Raw genomic sequence first — 21,862 nt, forward strand, 5'->3', positions numbered from 1 at the left:
TGAAAAGAGCTGGTTTAAAAGCATGTCGTCCGAGAAAGACTCCCTTATTGAACCGTATGCACCTGAAAGCAAGGCTAGCCTTTGCGAAACGTCATATTGATAAAGATGTTGCATTCTGGAAACGTGTTCTATGGACTGACGAAACGAAAATAGAGTTATTTGGCCATAATAAAGTGTCTTATATTTACAGAAAATCTGGCGAAGCTTTCCTGCCTAAGAACACCATACCCACAGTGAAGCACGGTGGAGGCAGTTTGATGTTTTGGGGATCCTTTGCTGCCTCTGGACCAGGGCGACTTGTTAAGGTCACAGGTAGCATAAAAAAGGAAGATTATGTTAAAATATTGGATGAAAACCTGAAAGACTCTGCTAAAAAGCTCTCACTTGGTCGTCGTTGGTGGTTCATGCAAGATAATGACCCAAAGCATTCGGCTAAACTGACTAAGAAATGGCTTGAGGACAATCATATTAATGTTTTGGAGTGGCCATCAAAAAGCCCAGACCTTAATCCAATTGAAAATTTATGGAGAACATTAAAATTGAGGGTAATGCAAAGGAAGCCTAAGAATCTTATTCAATTGGAGGATTATTGTCAGGAAGAGTGGGCTAAAATTACTACTGAAGAGTGCAACAACTTGGTTATAAACTATGAAAAGCGACTGAGGAAGGTAATCAAGGCCAAAGGCTACACAATTGATTATTAAATAAATCGTGCCAATAATTTTGAACAAGGGTTTTTTGCAATTATGTTTGTTGTTCCTTTGTTATTTATTGTTTCTAAAATCCGATTGCTGCATCGGAAAGGCCAGTTAAAAATACATAATATACTTTGTTATTTTCTTTAATTTAATCCCTTTTTTAGAATTTATTAGACAAAATTTAACTTTTATTTTACCGTGTCAATAAATATGATCATCACTATATATATATATATATATATATATATATATATATATATATATATATATATATATAAGTAGGTTGTAGTTTGCTTGAAGCATTGTTGAAGAAAATTATAAGATAAAATTAAAAGCCAAGAACAATGCGAGATTTTTTTTGTATAGAGTAAAATTAAATGCAAACAAAAGAAATAAATTTCTTTTTTTTTGTTGTTTGTTTTTTTCTTTTTGACACAAATATTAACTCTAAACAACAGTAATTTTTTCTTTTTCTCTGTTGTATTCAATGGTGTTGTAAATCTCAATATATTTCAGACTTATTAGTCCATTTTCAAGAGAAGACAGCGGAAGAGTGTTCAAAATTGGAAAAGTAGCCGCAGAGTTTGCCACGTGATACCGCGAAATATAGAACAAAAAATGACGTTAGGAGAACGTTAAAATAAATCAGTTGATGTTTGAAATACTTGTTGCGTTTGTGAATCAAGGGAGATGACTATTCAAGCAAGGTTTTTTTTTTTTTTAAATTATTGTTTTTCTTATGTTTTAAACTTATATTATAAAAGCGGAGCTCAATTCCAGTCTATTGTTTAGTGTGGGAGTATTTTTTGAAATAATTAAAGATTCGAGGATACGAAGTTGACCTACATTTCTTGAAGAAGCAAGAATGTTGATGTGAAAATCTGGTTCTGAATTAATGCAAGTGCGAATATGTTTATAGAACGACGAAGCAGTAGTGTTTAAGTGCTCTTTAATGCGGTGATGAAGCAATCTGGTAGTGCTTCCGATGTAAGATGCACTGCATTTAGCGCATTGTAGGTCGTAAACAACATGGTTCTTAAAGCATACACCTGTGTGTGATATTGGGCAATTAGAGAGTGAACAAGGGGAAGGTGTATGCGATGGATGGTTTCGGTTGAGATGTTGTCTTAAAGTAGATCCAGTGTGGATGAGTTGAATGTTGAGCCCCTCGCTGCGGATGGCTTTACGGATTGAAGATGAGATTTTGTCACTGAGGAAGGGTAGTTTTAGAAAACAATTGTTAGAGAAGGGTCGGGTGTTGAGTTTTTTCTTTTTAAGTGAGGATAGGATCGTATTAGGGTAGCCGTTTACTGAGAGGGTCTGTAGGAAATTGTTAGTGTGTGTATGTTTGTCGGAGATGTTAGTGCATTTGTCTTGTATGCGTGAAATTTCAGCATGTGCGTAGTTTAATTTGTCCTTGAGAGGTAGCGCAGATTTGAAATGTACGAAGAGGCGTTTGCTGGCGGGTTTTCTGTAGAATTCAGTGCATATGGCACATTTTTTTTATTTGTATTTTAAAATCAAGTAGAGAAAGAGATTCCGAAGAGTCTGGGTGTTCTATAGTAAATTTTAAGTTTGGGTCGGCGTTATTGAATTTGTGGAAAATGTTAATAGCTTCTTCGCGGGAGTATGTGATAATTAAAATGTCATCGATATATCTAGTAAAAAGGAGATAAGAATAGCAGGTACTAAGGGTGTGTCTTTCGAGTTTGTCCATATAAGCAATGGCAAGAATACCGGATAGACTGGAGCCCATGGGTAGTCCAGATACTTGTTTGAACGTGTTTTGTAGGAAAGTAAAGTAAGTGTTGTCTACTATAATACGGAGGAGTTGTAAGAGATCTCCTGGAGTAATTCCGAAGCATTGTGGGTTTTTAGATGCTATAATGTCTGCCATGAGATTGATGGCTGGATGTGCAGGAATGGAGGTGTATAAAGAAACGACGTCTAGGCTAAATGGGTATCTGTATAGTTTGAGTAGATGGTGTGGTAGATCGTTGAGTCTGTTAATTACTTGGTTGGAACTCCTAACATGGGCTGGGAAGGTAGAGAGTAGAGGTTTAAGTAGGCGGGATATTAACCAAGAGATTTTATAAAGGGGACCGTTAACGCTTGAAACAATGGGTCTGATCTGTGTGTGTGTGCTATTTTTGTGGGTTTTAATAAGGTGATAAAAGGTAGGTAATTTGCTGTATTTAGTAATAAAATTTAGTCTGTGTTGTTTTGGGAGATTTCTTTTAAAACAAATTTGAGACCATGTCTTGTTAATGTTGTTCTCAATACGATCAGCAGTGATATTATGTGCTTGGGTGTAAAGGTCGGTATTGGAAAGATGCTCTATAGCAAGGTTGTTATAAGATTCCTGTGATATAACGCAAAATTCTCTGCCCTCAAGGACAAACTAAACTACGCACATGCTGAAATCTCACGCATACAAGACAAATGCACTAACATCTCCGACAAACATACACACACTAACAATTTCCTACAGACCCTCTCACTAAACGGCTACCCTAATACGATCCTATCCTCACTTAAAAAGAAAAAACGCAACACCCGACCATTCTCTAACAATTGTTTTCTAAATCTACCCTTCCTCAGTGACAAAATCTCATCTTCAATCCGTAAAGCCATCCGCAGCGAGGGGCTCAACATTCAACTCATCCACACTGGATCTACTTTAAGACAACAGCTCAACCGAAAACATCCATCGCATACACCTTCCCCTTGTTCACTCTCTAATTGCCCAATATCACACACAGGTTTATGCTTTAAGAACCACGTTGTTTACGACCTACAATGCGCTAAATGCAGTGCATCTTACATCGGAAGCACTACCAGATTGCTTCATCACCGCATTAAAGAGCACTTAAACACTACTGCTTCGTCGTTCTATAAACATATTCGCACTTGCATTAATTCAGAACCAGATTTTCACATCAACATTCTTGCTTCTTCAGGAAATGTAGGTCAACTTCGTATCCTCGAATCTTTAATTATTTCAAAAAATACTCCCACACTAAACAATAGACTGGAATTGAGCTCCGCTTTTATAATATAAGTTTAAAACATAAGAAAAACAATAATTAAAAAAAAAAAAAAAAACCTTGCTTGAATAGTCATCTCCCTTGATTCACAAACGCAACAAGTATTTCAAACATCAACTGATTTATTTTAACGTTCTCCTAACGTCATTTTTTGTTCTATATTTCGCGGTATCACGTGGCAAACTCTGCGGCTACTTTTCCAATTTTGAACACTCTTCCGCTGTCTTCTCTTGAAAATGGACTAATAAGTCTGAAATATATTGAGATTTACAACACCATTGAATACAACAGAGAAAAAGAAAAAAATTACTGTTGTTTAGAGTTAAAATTTGTGTCAAAAAGAAAAAACAAACAACAAAAAAAAGAAATTTATTTCTTTTGTTTGCATTTAATTTTACTCTATATAAAAAAAAAATCTCGCATTGTTCTTGGCTTTTAATTTTATCTTATAATATATATATATATATATATATATATATATATATATATATATATATATATATATATAGATAGATAGAGAGAGAGAATAGATATATAGAGATATATAGATAGATACATATGTATATATACGTGTGCGTGTGATAAGATTTTGCAAGAGAGAAAAACAAGAAAACAATACTGCAAGTCACGATCTAGTTTCGTCATATGGTATATATATATATATATATATATATATATATATATATATATATATATATATATATATATATATATAGAGAGAGAGAGAGAGAGAGAGAGAGAGAGAGACAGAGAGACAGAGAGACAGAGAGAAATATAAAACTAGTTTTTTTTATTCCTTTCGGAGATTGAAAATTTCCGAAGGTCATCATTTTTTTTTCAACCACGGTTGAAACTCAGAATGCGGTAAGAATTAGATTTATTTATTTCAAACGTGTATGCTACTTCAAAAAATATCCTGCTCTTGTTTAAAATGAATATGTCATCTTCAGCGATGAAGATGTTATTTTCTGCAATGTGTATTGTCGGAAAGTAAGATTTGTGGGAGAATAAGATTTCATATACGGGGGCGTTCAAAAATAATGATTTATATTTGTTTGTTCCACCCGTATAGATCAGAAGGCAGTTTAGATCACATTTTATGCTTCCTAAACCATAACTCGTAGATCTTAAACTTTATGGAGATAAATAAAAGAGGTTTTAATTTTGGAACAACCCTCGTATATACATATGTGTACACAAGAAGACATACATACACACACATATATATGTGTGTATGTGCGTGTGTATGTTGATGGCCGGCAGTTTTACCTATTGGCATATATATATATATATATATATATATATATATATATATATATATATATATATATATATATATATATATATGTGTGTGTGTGTGTGTATGTGTGTGTGCGTGTTTGTAAATAAACAAACGACTTAAGCACTGTAAAATAGGTGGGCGAGTGTTTATTTAAATGGACATTTGTTGAGTTCATTTAGGAGCACTGATCCCATGGGCTGATGGGTAGAACGGCAGACTTCGAACGCGATAATTGTAGGTTCAATCCTCGACTAAGAAAAAGTCCTAGTCTAGCCGCATTAATACGTTTTTATAAAATAAAACAGTAATCTATGTGGATGACTACACACACACACACACACACACACACACACGCATATATATATATATATATAATATGGAAGTTTTTAACCTTTAAAACTATACAAAAATCTATTTAATTTTTATTTATTATCTGTTTAAATTGATTATTTAAATGTTTACATAAGTTTTTTTAAAATTAAATCTAATTATAATGTAATCTTATATATATATATATATATATATATATATATATATATATATATAAATATATATATATATATATATATATAGCCTTGGAAGTGTTTTAACCTTTAAATCTATACAAAAAAATCCCATTAAATTTGTATTTTTTATCATTCGTTAGAAAACTTTGATCTCTCGAATTCAATATAGTACCAATGGTAATTTAAGGGATCATCAGTAGTTTAGCATGAAACACTGTTTCGGGGATTTAAAAACAAAACTATATTAAATCATAGCTTCACAGCAGTGTTGATCAAACACTACCTCCGTTAATCTTTAGAAGAAAACATGTTACAGATATTAGATCTAGTTTCCTATTCTGAATTAATTTTACTAGCCTATTCATGTTATAAAGATGAATTTCTTAACTGTGAGATTTATTTGTTTACAAATTCAAAATAGATATATATTTTTTAATTTACGTCGTGTATTTATAAGATTAGGATTAATGCATTTAACTACTTATCACCTCCTACTATGATTAGTACTTTATATATTTACATTCTTATATATTGAAAATTAAAAATATATAAAGGTTTAGCATATTTATAAATAAATACATTTTTTTAAAAACAAAAAAAGAAATTAAAAAAAAAGTTAAAACTACCCCCCCCCAAAAAAAAATAACACGTGAAAAATGGCTTAAATAAGCATGTTTCGATATTAAAATTTAAAAAATCGGTGGGTATCCGGGTGTTTTTGGATGTGTGTACTAAAATAAGTCGCTATAGATTTGGCTTTTATTCTGGCGTTTATTTTATCTAATTTTTCTTTTACTGGTTGTGCATTATTTACCACCCAAAATAGATTAATATTATTATAGAATGTTCTTTTCTGGCGGTAATTATTTATTTAATTTATAATTAATTTAAATATTTAGATACAGTTTAACTTAAAGGTATATTAATGCACGTCTTTGACCCCCAAAATAAACCTAGCGCTAACTGGATTTTTGTGCATTTTAAGTATCCAATACATATATGAAATTTTATTTATTTTTTTCTTCTAACTTTAATCCTACTTTTTCAGTAATAATAGTATTATACAGAAGAATGCTATTTAAATTAATAATATTAACTTTATAGGTATCTGAAACCTTAGCTATAATTTCTACTAATTCGAATCTTTACTAAGGTATTTTCTTAATAATTTTTTTTACTATCTTTAGATTTCCTGTAATTATGTGTATTATCTCATTATTACAGAAAATAAGAGGAATTACATTCTGGAATATTCATAATGTTATCGCTTATAATTTTATGTTCTATCATTTTTGTGCATAATTGAAAGCCTTATTACGCATGGTTGGTCCTAGTTTTCATGTAACTATTGGATTTTTGATCTTTTGTCTGTAGCTTATGTGGTAGTGATTTTATGTTTTTTCTTTATTTAATATTTTAGGTAAATTTATATAATCGCAACCTTTATTTTCATACAAAACTACACACACATTTCTAGGTTTGTTTTTTTATACCTTATACATACATATATATATATATATATACATATATATATACATGTATATATATATATATATATATACATACATATATATATACATGTATATATATATATATATATACATATATGTATGAGAGTACACACACACACACACACACACACACATATATATATATATAATGTGTACTTTTTGAAATATCGTTACATTTATTTAGAACAATCAAACGTAGTTTAATCCAATTTCTTTATTCAATAGGTAAATGTCTGTAATTCAGGAGGTGGCAAAATAATCATGGAAGCCAGAAATACATCAAGAAACGAAATTGCAACGAATATTGAGACGAGCGAAGTAAACGCCATTGCTGTCGGAAGGTTCCTCCCATCTGAACCAGGTAAAAAATTACCAACGTAACCTATTTGTAATTATTTATAACAATCGAACTTCAATAATTATGGATAGTCACTGTAATACGCAGAAAATGGACTTAAATAGAAAATATGCTAAATAGATTATTTGTAATTGGGTTAAACTAAAAAGAGAAAGTTATTGAGATGAAGTAATCAGTAAAATGAAGAATGGAATCTAAGTGCGGAAAGTAATAAAAAAGATATTGAAAGATAGCAAATCTGATATTGGCACAGCTGCTCTAATACGATCGGAAAAGACCAATGTATCCAAAGCATAACTGATGCTATATTACGTTACATCGGTAAACAAAAGAAGCGAAATCCCATCACAATTTGGCCAGATCCTTCAAAAGAAAATATACATGCTAATAAAAAATGTAATATCTGCAATATTGATATACAGTATGCTGATTGTTCGTGAATGAAAATATGTAACAGACTCTTACAAGGAGTTTTGAAATTGACCCGTGTAAGCACCATAGTTTTTCTTTTCCGGTCATGCCCTAAACCTCATTGTTGTCTGCTTCTTATGGAACTATCTTATTAATTAACAGACTGTGTTCTAGCAAGATCCAACACAATAACTATGTTTCCCCTCTCTGCGAATAGCATTCATTTGCTTTAAAAAACAAACACCATTGATCATGTATTATTAGTGTTAAATTGACACTGATACTTTGTAAACACCACATATACTCTAATATAAAATTATAAATCTGATGTGTTATCTTGAATTTAAAACGAAGTTTGGTTAAAGAATAGAGACAGTTTTGTAGATTGATCTGTCAATACTGTTACAGATTTTCTTCTGATTTATCCAGATTTATTTACACTTGTTTCAGGCATAAAAGATCGTTTTCTTTTTAAAATCCAGGTTAAGTCACCACTGTTGCGGGCTACAGCAGTATTCAACTATCATTGCCATATGGATATGGTTTGTTAAGCTTCCTATTAGTTTTCCAGTATATTGGATATAATAATGCTAGCCTTGTCGATGACTCGACTATTCCATAGTCGTTCGATGTATCGCGCGGTCTGAGTTCATTCACATGCTGTTTTTCAAACATTATGTAGTCTATTTATCCCATTAGCATAGAAATCCAGTGTTCTGGAAGCGACGGAGTCATTTACGGCCAATTCGGCATCATGTCGGCTTTTGAAGCATTTCCCTTGCGGAAAGTTTTCGAGATGCTTGAAAAAGTGACGTCGGTAGGCGATAGGTCCAGTGACTATGGTGGGTGAGGCAGTCTCGTAGCCCAATTTTTTCAGCTTCTGTACGGTCAGTTGAGCAACATGTGAGCGAGCGTTGTCATGGAGAAAAATAGGTCCCTTCATATTATCGGCAATAATTCTCCGCCGTAATCGTTTCGCCTGGATTCAAAAGGCTGTGATGAATGAGACCGGCCGCAGACCACCACACAGTCACCGTAATCTTTTTGGGATATTACTTTGGCTTCGGGGAGTATTGTGGAGCTTCTACAGCATCCAACAAATCTGTGCCGAACGTCGCCGGTTGTTGTAGAGGATCCACTTCTCATCACACGTCACAAACCGCTCGAGAAATGAGTCGCTTTTTGTTGCGCAGAAACAGAGAAGAAAGCATCTGAAAACGACGATTTTTTTAATATCGTTCAATCTATGTGGCAGCCATTTATCCATTTTTTTCGTACTTCCCTATTTGCTTTAAATAGCGAACAACTGTTGAGTGGTAGACCTCGAATTCAACAGCAAATTCTCGTGTGGTTTCGCGAGGATCGGTTCCAATAAAAGCTTCAAAATGTTCGTTATCAACCGCAGTCTGCCGGCTGCGACCGTCTACATCTTCGAGGTTCTCGTCACCATTATGAAATGTCTTGAAACACTTTTTCGCCACGTTAGTGGTTCTTGGACCGAACGCATCATTGATATCACAGGCGGTCATGGCAGCTTTTGGGCCTAGTTTGAATTGGAACAAGAAAATCGTGCGGATCTGAATTTTGTCCAATCAGTCAAAAAGCCCGCAAAAAATGAATAAAGATATAAAGAACGATAACAAATAACACAACTCGATAGAGCGAAAAACTCGCTTCAAAATGATATATAACATGGCTATATATATATATATATATATATATATATATATATATATATATATATATATATATATATATATATAGCATAAATATAAATAATTGTAAATTATGAATCAGTTTCAAAAGGAGAAACAAAACAAAATCAAATTGAGTGTACGCTCGTTTCGGAAACGATATTTATGTTATTAATATTGACAAATAATATTGATAATAATTGACAATGGATGTTTTTGTAATATTGTCTCCTCATCAGCACAAATGGGTTGGGGATAGGGTAAGACCCTAAAATAAACTAGCATTTTTGTAATAACTAAGGTAGGTTAACCTTTATAGTTAACAAGATGTCAAGAACTGTTTTTAAGTTTGCCACTATACATATCTATATCTATATCTATATCTATCTATCTATCTATCTATCTATCTATGTATCTATCTATCCATCTCTATCTCTCTCTCTCTCTCTCTCTATATATATATATATATATATATATATATATATATATATATATATATATAAAGGGATGTTTTTGTCTAGGCACAAACACAAAGACAACATATATATAGTTACCAACTTAAAAACTATTATTGCCATCCCGTTTACTATAAAGTTTCATCCACCTTACTTACTACAAAAATGTTGTTCAGTGGTTTTAGAGTATTAGCGAGACATACTCACAGACGACAGCCATTTATACAATAGACGAGTTGTCAGTTCAATTTTGCTTGATATTGGGACAAAACTTAGCTAGTCTGCTAGTTAAATCAATTCATAAAATCATACATTTTTAGTAAAGCTTATTATGTACGACTAAAAAGACACAACTAAAATCTCCGATTCAGCTCCTTCTACTGTAAGCAACTTGACACGTTGTTTCTGTATAACAAACAGCAGGAGTAGTCAGTCGTACAGTTGTATGGTATAATTTTAGTCGTACATTTTCAGTAAAATTCCACTTGACAGCATCGAAAAATCTGCAAAGCAAACATTCGCAGATACGTTGAGTATTCTTGCAAGATCTGTGCGTGTATACTAACCATTTATCTCTCACCCTGAGACAGGGTTCGGGAAAAAGTCTAAAATTCAACAGTTTCCGCACGATCTGCCAAGCTCCATCCACTGCCCTAATATTACAATGTATCATGCGTGTGCCATTTTTTTTTTACAAGTTCTTTTATGAAATGTGCTCTTATTAACTCAAAACCTTTCTCAAACATACTCCTGATACACCCCAGAAGCAGCAAAACACACTCTTCACTGTTGAGGTTCATAATTACCGAAGAAAAAAACTTTTACTTTAGTATAGTACCTCGAGAATACTAGACATTTGAATTCCAAACAGTAGCGTCTTACATTCAAGTGGAAACACGCCTCGTTTCAGGTAAATAAGATTACCAAAAATGTAATGTAAATTTAGACTTTGTTAAAAAGTGAATTGAAAACAACATACTTGAACTAGGCCATCGTCATATTATCGCAAATTTGAAAGCTGGATATTAAACACGAAGGATATCCAAAATTAATTATTTCTTCTTACTTGAAAACAACATAATTGGTATTAAATGAGTATCAATTAAAATATATATTGATCGACTGCATTTATCATCAGAATATGTTTGTGCGTTTAGTTGGAATGGATTTCTTAAAGTACAAAAATACTGGAACTGAATGATTGAATTTAAATTAATTTTCAAATACTTTTTGAAATATCTTTCTATATATACCTGTTTCTCCATGTCTGTGTTTCCCACTAACCTCATACTCTACTCTCTCTATCTCTCTCTCTCTCTCTCTTTATATACATACAGTTTCCGCCATAAATTACTTTATAATTTTATTTCAAGATTACATGGAATAAATAAACAACTGCGCTATACATGAAACGATGTTTACTAAAATTCCATATGTCTCGTGCACTTTTTAAATCGTCCGGTAAATTAGCAGCATATGTTGCTCTAATTTTCGAACGACACTTGCATGATGGCTCATCGGATCACATTTTTATGTTCCAAGATTTTTTAAACACACACACACACACACACACAACACACACACATATATATATATATATATATATATATATATATATATATATATATATATATATATATATATATACATATATATAATTTGAGGTTGCTATTTTCCAAAGGTAGGTTAACCAGTGAAATATAACGAGGTTCATACGGGAGTGCTCAATAAAGAATTAGAGCAAGTTACATTTATCTTTACATAAACAGTAGTTTTTGCTACACAGTCATGAGCATGTTTTGATCCACCAGTATTTACCAACTAGAGACCTTATCAGACAACAACCCTTCTTTCCGAAAACGGAATTCAAAATGAAGGGCGAAAATTAATTCTCAGCAAAAACAAGACCATAAACAAAACTTTAACAATAAACCAACCACTAGGCTGATCAACCCAACTAGACCAGAATCAGTAAAAAAATTCTTAGAAAGAATTAATCTCCAAATAAAGAACACGTATAATCTTAACCAATGGATCAATACGGCGGAAGCTATTAACTGGTTCTCAAGAATACAAAACAAAGATAGATGTGCCTTCATACAATTTGATATTGCTAACTATTACCCATCTATCACTAAAGATCTGTTTAATGACGCAATGGAATTTGCCTCACCGATATCTCTAAGGATGAAATCGACAATATAAGTAAATGCAGAAACACGGTCCTAATTAGTGGGAACGAGCAATGGATTAAAAATCAAGCGGGACCCTTTGACATTACGAGGGCTCCCTTGACTTGCAGAAATTACAGATTTAGTGGGACTATGCATCCTATATAACCTTACTAAGGACATTGAGGTTGACACGATCGGCTTCTATAGAGACGATGGCCTTCTTTTCGTTTAAAATGCTGATACCCCAAAATTTGAAAAAATAGAAAAATATCATAAAAGAATTCAAAATAATTAACCTTAAAGTTAAAATTACCACGAACATTAAAATAGTCCACTTCCTAGTTGTCACACTCAACCTAAATAAAGGAATCTATGAACCCTATAGGAAAGAGAACAGTAACCCTCTCTCTAACAATCCTTAAACTATAATTAAACATATACCCTGATCCATTAGTAGAAGAATTAGCTCAAATCCCCCACCCAAAGAAATCTTCAATAAAGACAAAGATTTTTACAACAAAACCCTAGTTAACAGTAGATATAATGAAACCAAATTAGAATATATAGAACCCTCAAGTAATACACTCACGTCTAGAAAAACCCGTAAAAGCAAAATCATTTGGTTCACTCCTCTGTTCAACCAAATGGTCAAAACAAACTTGGGTGGAAAATTCATTAACCCCATTAAACTACATCCCCCCTAGCAATATGCTTCTAAAAATATTCAATAAAACACCATCAAACTGAGCTACAGTTGCAGCAATAACTTAGAAAAATAATAAAGAAAAATATAATAATAAAATTCGAAGCAACGACACAGAACACAATTCAAGGAACAGGGTAACAAACACTTGCAACTGTATTAATAAATTCAAATGCCCTCTTAATGAAAAATGTCTCACAACCTCTGTAATCTACCAAGCTAATATTAGGGCTAAGGAAGACCCTACCACCTACAAATCTTACATCGGCCAAACTAGTAATACCTTTAAACAGAGATATACAGGCCACAAAAGCTCTTTCCTAAACCCAAATTACAGAGATAAGACACCATTAGCTACATACTACAATGATCTAACGAGTAAAAATTTGACACCTATTGTTGACTGGCACATCCTAAAAAAGCAAAAACTTGCCACTTACTAAATTCACCTTGCCTACGTTGCTTAAACGAAAAACTATTTATCACAAAATTCAAGGATAGGGATAAACTCCTAAATAAGAAACAGGAAACCCCCGTAAATGACATACATTAAAAATCGCATCTACTCTCTCACCTGCGAACCACTCCCCAATAAATTCAACTCTAATAGGACCCATATGCAATATCCGACAGCTGAACACCTACACATCCTAACCTCCTAAAGTCCAACATTCACTAAATCCAAAACTACACTTTTTCTGAGTGTAACCATGGAAAAAAAAGGCTACATTTAAACATCATAAGTTTAGAAATAACATATATTCTGAGTTTTTGCATTACCATAATTATGAAAAATGTATAATAAATTTACTAATACACAAATTACATACACAAATGTTACATGAACCTATGAATATGAAACTGGGTAAAGTAAATTAAAAATAACTGAATTCATCTATAATTATATATTTGTCAGGCACATTTTTTTAAATCCTTAATAATTTTCTAGATATTCAACATTCAAATGTGTTCGCAACTGGAGTATACTGTATTTTTTTTTGTTTAAATTGGAGAACAGTTTGTGTGAAGAAAGTATGATTTAGTCCTGTTATCTACATAGTATGGTTGTTTCCATTTGAGAAAGAAGTAAGGAATACTTATTTGTCTGTAATGTTTCATCTACTCCGTTGTGTGTTTAGCATCCTAAATTTTAACTTACAATATTCAAGCAACCACGGTTATCAGAGATTTGATGCTACACAAAATTCACCTTTCTATTTACAGGTTTATGGGAAGTGTCAATCTGGTTTGATACTATTGAGATTTCTGGCAGTCCTTTAAAGTTCCCTGTGTGTGAACCAGACCGTGTTCGATTAATTGGGCCAAAGGTGGCAAAGTTGGAAGCCTTAATGACATTCAATGGTAATTTGTTTTACTTGGCGTCATTCGAGTATATATGTAGTACGTCATATCTCCATATCATTATCATCATATTTCCCATACCATTATAATATTTGTTCACAATGAATAATGGAATATATACACCCGCCTCACTAATATTAACCTCAGCACAATGATTAAGTATACTATTTCGAATTTAGCACTACTAAAAGGAATAATTAAATTATAGATCATCCTATTTGTAATCAAGTCGCTGTTTACTAGTTACGTTGAGGTATTACACTTTTATATTTAATCAAATGTTTTATTAAATTATTGTTTAATTAATCGTCTTAATTGTTTGATGTATGGACACCGATTATACGTATTTATACGTTAAGCATTCAGCCTTCAACTGTTTCTTACGAATGATTGTTTCTCTCACTTTACCATGCAAAAATGTAAATATACTGTAAACAAACATCTCGATACATTACTCTGCATCTGAATAAACCTATAAATCTGGCGCACGAAATCGCGTTATATTGACAATGTGCTTGATGGATTTAATGTAAGTAAAGAAAAACAAGGAATTAGAAGCGGTGTACTCCTATTTTATGCCACTTGTCTTGAAAAAGTAATATTGATTTTGAAATTTTAAATTTATTCATTACATTGTTCGTATTAATTAACAATTTCAAATGATTTAGTAATAAGATAATCAATGGGTTTTAACAAATTTGTGTGAAAATAGTAATCACCACATATATACACACACACACACACATATATATATATATATGTATATATATGTTTACAAAATACACATTGCTTAAATGTCGAAATTACACACACGCACACGCAAACGCACACACACACCCATACACGCACCCCCCACACACACAGACACAAACACACACATACATACATATATATGTGTGTATATATATATATATATATATATATATATATATATATATATAGCTTACGGAGTCAAAGATGATTTTATAACTGGGACATCTCCCACGACCAGCTTTATTTATTTATTTATTCCTACAATTCTGACTGCATAAGCATGAAACACTAGTGCAGATATGTATATAATAATTGTTAATATTAAACATTTTATATATATATATATATATATATACTAGCAGAAGTACCGGTCGTTGACTGGGTTCAAAAACAGCCTGCAGCAAATGGACTGTGATTGATGAAAGTATGATAGGTTATGAAAAGGAGAGTTGTAAAGAGATAGGTTTTAATACTCAATAATTTTACCCTAGGCAAAATATGATGAAAGTAAGGATAATTTTCACGAAAATATATATGTTTTATATTAACTTTGTTTCAATTCGTAATCAAGAATGACCACCAAAATTATGTTTCCTTACAAAGAGAAAATGTTATATATATAATAATATAAATATACAAGAAATAAATGTTACCATAGTCAATAAAAGTTACTTTTATAGTAGAAAAGTCCCTTGGTTTGTATTTTTAAGTAGTTTGTAAAAAAAAAACAAATTAATTAACGGCACGGTTAAAAAAATTAAAATGGCAGCGATTTGAAATGGAGATCCCCGTTTTCAATTTGAAGGAGGGGCACTTGAGCATTCTGTGTTAACAATTCAAGACAGTTCCGTCAACCTAAGGAATATTTATAAACATATATTAATGTTTTCCGTTATTTTGTGCTCGAGAAATATTCGATTATGGCATGTGTACTTTATATAAAAATGATTTAAGTAGTTATCGCTTTAAATTTCGTTTTAATTTCGGTTCGCTGAAATTATTTCAAGTAAAGACCATTAAAACACTATTTCAAAACAAAAACAAAACATGAACTGAACTTATATTTACTATGGAAACATTTATTTCGTGTATATTTATTTTTTCGGGTAGTCGTTTGTTTGCTGTTCTGCTAAACATTCTTACTAAATAATATCGACGAAATATCGAAAAACAAAGAAACAAAAACAGTTTTAAAAAATAATGAAGCTTATCTTACTTTTGTAAAATAATCCGAAACAGCAAAATGGGATATTAAAAAGGTAAACACGTAATTACTTTAGTTTTTAAAAGAAAATAATCGATATAAATATGAATAAGAAGAAAATGGCGCCCTTTTCAAGCAGAACAGCTTCGTTTCCGGTTTACAGTAATGAACGGTGTAGTATTGTACTACTGTAATGTAAAGAACACGCAGAAAGGGTTGTAATCAACTGAATTCCTTCTAGTACATTGACAAAAAAACCTTAAACAGATATATAAATAAAAATAAAAAGGTTATGTAAATCTTTTTAAAAAGACACGTAATCACGTGAGCAAGATTTTTTCCTTCTTTTGACACGGTAAAAAGTAACGTTCTTATTTTTTAATATTTATCTATTTATCTATCTTTGAAAGAGTGCAACGTGCAGGTGGAGAAGCAAAACACACAGTTATGCAAAATTTGTGTCGAGAATTGTTTACAGTTACGACTTTTTTATTTTTGGCTTTCACTTTAATAAGAACGTGAATTTATGAGGCGAATTTATTCGAAATAATATGATTCAACTAAAAAAAAAGTAAATAAAAGCTAACGTGAATTAAGATTAAAGTTAAGGTGTTATTGTGGACCCTGGCCCCTTTTAAAAGTCTTGTTAAACTTTGTGACATATTTACATTCTATGGAGGTAAGGCGCGAAAGAACACCCAATAATTAAATTATACCATATCTCTTCAAACTGAAACATAATTATCAAAGTATACTTACGCAAAAAGAAATGAAAAGTCTTTATTAAAGTTTGTGCCAGATTTCCATGGAGTACAGGCGCGAACGAAGACCCCACAATTTTATTATACCATCCCTATTTATATTGAAACATACTTATCAAAGTATTCTTATGTACATCTATATCAAACACCCTTGTAAACGTTTTTTTTTTAATTTTTTATTTGCATACTTTGGGGGCTAGGCGCGAAGGCAGACCCCACAATTTTTATGAACCACCGTTCTGCCAGATCAAACATACCCATTCTTGTGTCTGGAGACATCTTCGATCATTATATGTAATCAGTTTTTTTTTAAATAGTCAACCATATAGGAGCCTATTCATGACCAGACACACACACACCCACACACACCCACACACACCCATACGTTCAGCTTTATATTATAGATATACATACACAAATATACACTTATACGCACACACATATATAAATATACACATATAGACACACACACATACACACACACACATATATATATATATATTTTAAATAGACACATTTTCCCATTACAAAATGAAGTCTAGGTTGCAGATGCACTCCAAAGTCTTTCACTTATTCTTGCCTATAACCTTACTTTCATATGCAAACACGCACACACACACACACACACACACACGCAAATCATTTATTAATATGTAATATCGACAACTATAAATGGCTATATCGAAGCCGTTACCACTGTTTGCCCCCAAATATTTCCGTCTTTCCATTTGTTACATAATTTCATATTGTTTAACAGAGATTTAAATACGTTCTCTTTGCACTTCAACTGATGGCTTTTTCATATTCGCTTTCGGTTTTAGCATTATTTAAAACAAATAGATAAATCGTACTAAGAGCCGCTAATAATACTGTATACATTTTCTATATTGTTTAACAAATCATTTTATCAAGAAGAAGAATTTAAAGAATATTTAAAACAGTTATATCTAAACTAATTACTGATATAGTGGAAGCTGAGTACATTCAACGACATTTCCTAAGTTAGATTCTTCTTTGTTCTGGGGAAGGGCTTGCAACCATTTATTTCACAATTTCCGATACGTTATTCGTTTTTTGTTTACATAACAGCAGATTAACCTGACTTTGCTAAAGCGCTATGTACTGTTTATAAGTTTATGTGCATATATATATATATATATATATATATATATATATATATATATATATATATATATATATTAAAAATGTTGACTTATGCTTAGGTAACCTACATGTAAAGTCTCAAGTGTTTAGACCCCAAATTGACTGAAGTGTTTGGTAGAGTCTGCGAAATTTTCGCGCAAACACTGATTAAAACCTTGCTGTATGTCTTAATACCCTTTATGTAAAATCTCCAATGTTTAGATCCAAAATTAGTTGAATAGTTTTCTAGACATCGAAAAAGTCAAATCTTTGGAACTTTGACCGCTTGGCAGACAAACCTTCGACCACAAACAATTAAAAAGCTTGTCCTATGTCTGAATACACTTTATGTAAAATTTCAAATGTTTACCCCAAAAATTGCCTGAGTAATTTGGTAGAGACCGTATAGGTAAAATTAAAACACAATTTTGACCACTGAACATTTTGTGCTTTGGGCTCAAAATATAATTACATTGTTTGACCCATGTGCAAGTACTGTGCATCTAAAATTTCAAGTGTTTAGACCAAAAATTGGCGGAGGAGTTTGGTATAGTTTTCAAATGTAAAATAGTTGAACTTTGACCCCTCGGCAGCCAAATTTCTGTCCGGAAAGCAATTAAAAGATTTTCCCAAATCTCAATACCATTTATGTCAAATGTCTAGTCTGTAGACTGTAAATTTACAGAGTAGTTTGGTAGGGAAATGTACACAGACACACAGACAGAAAGACAATTTCAGTTTTATACAGATATGCAATTATAGAGTATACTAACAAATATTCTCTGGGTTTTTTTTGGCGTTTTTTGAGAGAGGTGAAAAAACTATAATACCTTTAGCCTAGGTGACAACAGTATCTTAAAATAAGCCCCGTTTTCCCATAAACATTTTACTTCAAATGCGTCTACACACACACGCAAAAACAACATAAATGTAACTGGAATAATTACATGTAATTCAAACGCTGTATGGTCCGAAATTGAGTTATTATTTTACTTGGACTTTTATGTAAATATTACATTTTTCATTATTTTTACTACATTTCATTTTTGTGAAAATGTTTTTAAATCTCTAAAAAATAAAATAACAAGCAAAAATAAATTGCACTATATACACATTTAATTTTTGTCTACGTCAAAAAATTCATAACCGAAATGATAAACATTTGTATGACAAACAGTGTATGTTAACATTTTCGACAAGAACGAATGAAAAATGTTAAAATCTCAATTATTTAAATCAGTAAGAAACAGAAAGAAAAAAACATTGCTCGCAACACTTAAAAACAACCAAAAATATAAAGGAAAGAGAACAGACCATTGTCTGTAATCAGACGTGTATTGATGTATACCAAATTTTTATTATAGATCCTTATTTATTTCATAGAACTATATTAAGCCATTTTTAGTTTTACTCCTGTTTTCCTTTTGTATACTTTACATAGTTTCGAGGATGTGACTTCTGCAAACGCCAATAGATTTAATATGCAACCCCCCCGTAAGACGCAAAACAAAATTAATAATAATAATAATAATAATAATAATAATAATAATAATAATAATAATAATACTCATGTTATTCAAATTTTCAATGTTTTAATATGTTAGTGAGCGCATATTGACTCTAATCAGATCCTTTTCAACAAAAAGATGTATCATTAACACGGGCGCGTTCTATGATCTATCATTAAACATGTATTACTCCAGAATTTTATAAACGACATTCCCGATTAAATTTCTTTTGAGATGGGTATATTTGCTAATAACAACGCGTTCTATTCTCGACGCGTGGGTTAAAAGATCGCACACATACTCAACGCAATGCATGAATCCGTAGAACATGACTTCCCATCTTTAGTGCAGTTTTCACCAAAATGGATACATTTATTTCCTCTAAGACAAAACCCTTTCTATAAACAATTATAATAAATCTTACCAACTACTGATTTCCATAGCAAATAGCATTCGATCTGAGAGTCGAAGATCAAACTGCATCAGCCTGACTAACTGATTACATATATTGAGACATATACACATAGTATGCCAATTCTTCTGCGATACCGATTTTCACAACACGATTACAAACAATTTTTGATTTGCGAAAAAAGGTGATATACATCGAAAACACCTAGAAAAAAACGTTAATATTACCGTTTTATGGAATAATATTCATACTTTTCTCAAAGTTAATTTCCAATATGTGGTCTGTTAGTCATTGGCTTCTCTCAAAGCAAATTAACGCGATACACTAGAAAGCAGAAAGGGCGATGGGTTCACTGATCATTAGGTTCAGTCAAGTCATAAATAATTTCGATGTTTTAATTCGACGCATTGGAAAGGGTTGAACCGTGTCACGTTCAATCAGCCCGGAATTTCCTCGCTTGCTCAAATCAGAAGCGTCTAGAAGAATTGGATGACCACATATCAAATAATTATATCAATAGTGCGATTGAATGTAATCACATTAACAGTCACGAATAAGGAAGGAAAAGTCACGTGGCATATATTTCGTCTTGACATTATCCGATCGGACTGATAATTTAATCAGGTCTCTAGTCTATAGAAAGCCATATGTATCTCGTCACACACACACGTATAGATATATACACATATATATATATATATTATATACATATATATGCTATATATATATTATATATTATATACATATATATATATATATATATATACATATATATATTAGATATTAAGAGGAGATTATAGATAGATATAAAAATACCCGTTCACATACACTTTTCACGATAAAGCTAGAACCCAGAATTAGATAGAATCGAGCAATTGCATCGACAACAGATAACGCAAGACCCAAAGTGGGTTTCGATGTACTGCATCTCATCAGTGAGGTGCTCCGACATGGGCGCGAACCCAGGTCGTCCCACTCATGAAGTGTGCAATACTGACGACCTAACCATATGGCCCACGGCGCAATCTATTGGCTATGCCTCGATTTTAAATTCTTATATTTTTATCCAGTTCTACATTCTACGATGTGACAAGCAACGCGTCACTGATGAGATTCAATAAACCGAACCCCACTTTGGGTCTGGCCTTGTCCGTTGTCGATGCCATTGCTCGATTCTATCTAATTCTGGATTCTAGCTTTATCGTGAAAGGTGTATGTAAACGGGTATATATATATATATATATATATATATATATATATATATATATATATATATATATATATATATATATATATATATATATATATATATATATATAAAATGGGTTAATAAATTCCAACGAAAGAAAGATGTATATTTAAATAAGGGAGTAGTCACCAACAATGTGTAATTTTTAACATTATTTTATTATTCCGTGCCTTGGTTTTGCATTGAGAATTATGTTTGGATCATTGTAATAATGTTTCTAAGTCATTGAAATCGTTTACGCGCGTTTCAGACGGCCTGTGATGCATCCTCGTCAGAAATTATTTTCAAATGTGTAAAAATGGCGATTTTCGTAGTTGGTTTGAAGTTTTTCCAAGGGGTGGAGGCTTGTAAGTGTTTATTATTCATTTGTATGCAATAAAAATTCAGCATACCAATGAATAATAAACACTTTATTTTCAGAATTAATCATAAACACGTTGCCACTCAACCCCCACTTAAGACCAATGACCGTTGCCAGCGAAAAGTCGACTGTTGCGATACACCAAATTCATTGGCAATGTTTTTCAAAAATGTGAAAAGTACTGGGAATCTTGGGAGATTTGTTGTCATGCAGACTTCAGAAAACAGAACCGGTTTATATTAGTGAGCACTCTCCGATGATTACCTGTGT

The 21,862-nt window shown here is 32.0% G+C and overlaps 1 protein-coding gene across 5 annotated transcripts in view; it reads left to right on the top strand.

Annotated features, from left to right (window-relative positions):
- LOC145295835 (filamin-C-like) overlaps nucleotides 1-21,862 on the top strand; it is a 300,005-nt gene that overhangs the window by 104,748 nt on the left and 173,395 nt on the right. For all 5 annotated transcript variants that reach the window (XM_080141544.1, XM_080141545.1, XM_080141543.1 and 2 more), the window contains 2 exons: nucleotides 7,270-7,405; nucleotides 14,064-14,201. In XM_080141544.1, coding sequence (XP_079997670.1) covers nucleotides 7,270-7,405; nucleotides 14,064-14,201 — 274 coding nt within the window. The remainder of the gene's footprint in view (nucleotides 1-7,269; nucleotides 7,406-14,063; nucleotides 14,202-21,862) is intronic.

This window comes from Euprymna scolopes, chromosome 16 (genome assembly GCF_053919585.1).
Source record: "Euprymna scolopes isolate OS-2025 chromosome 16, ASM5391958v1, whole genome shotgun sequence".
NCBI lineage: Eukaryota > Metazoa > Mollusca > Cephalopoda > Sepiida > Sepiolidae > Euprymna > Euprymna scolopes.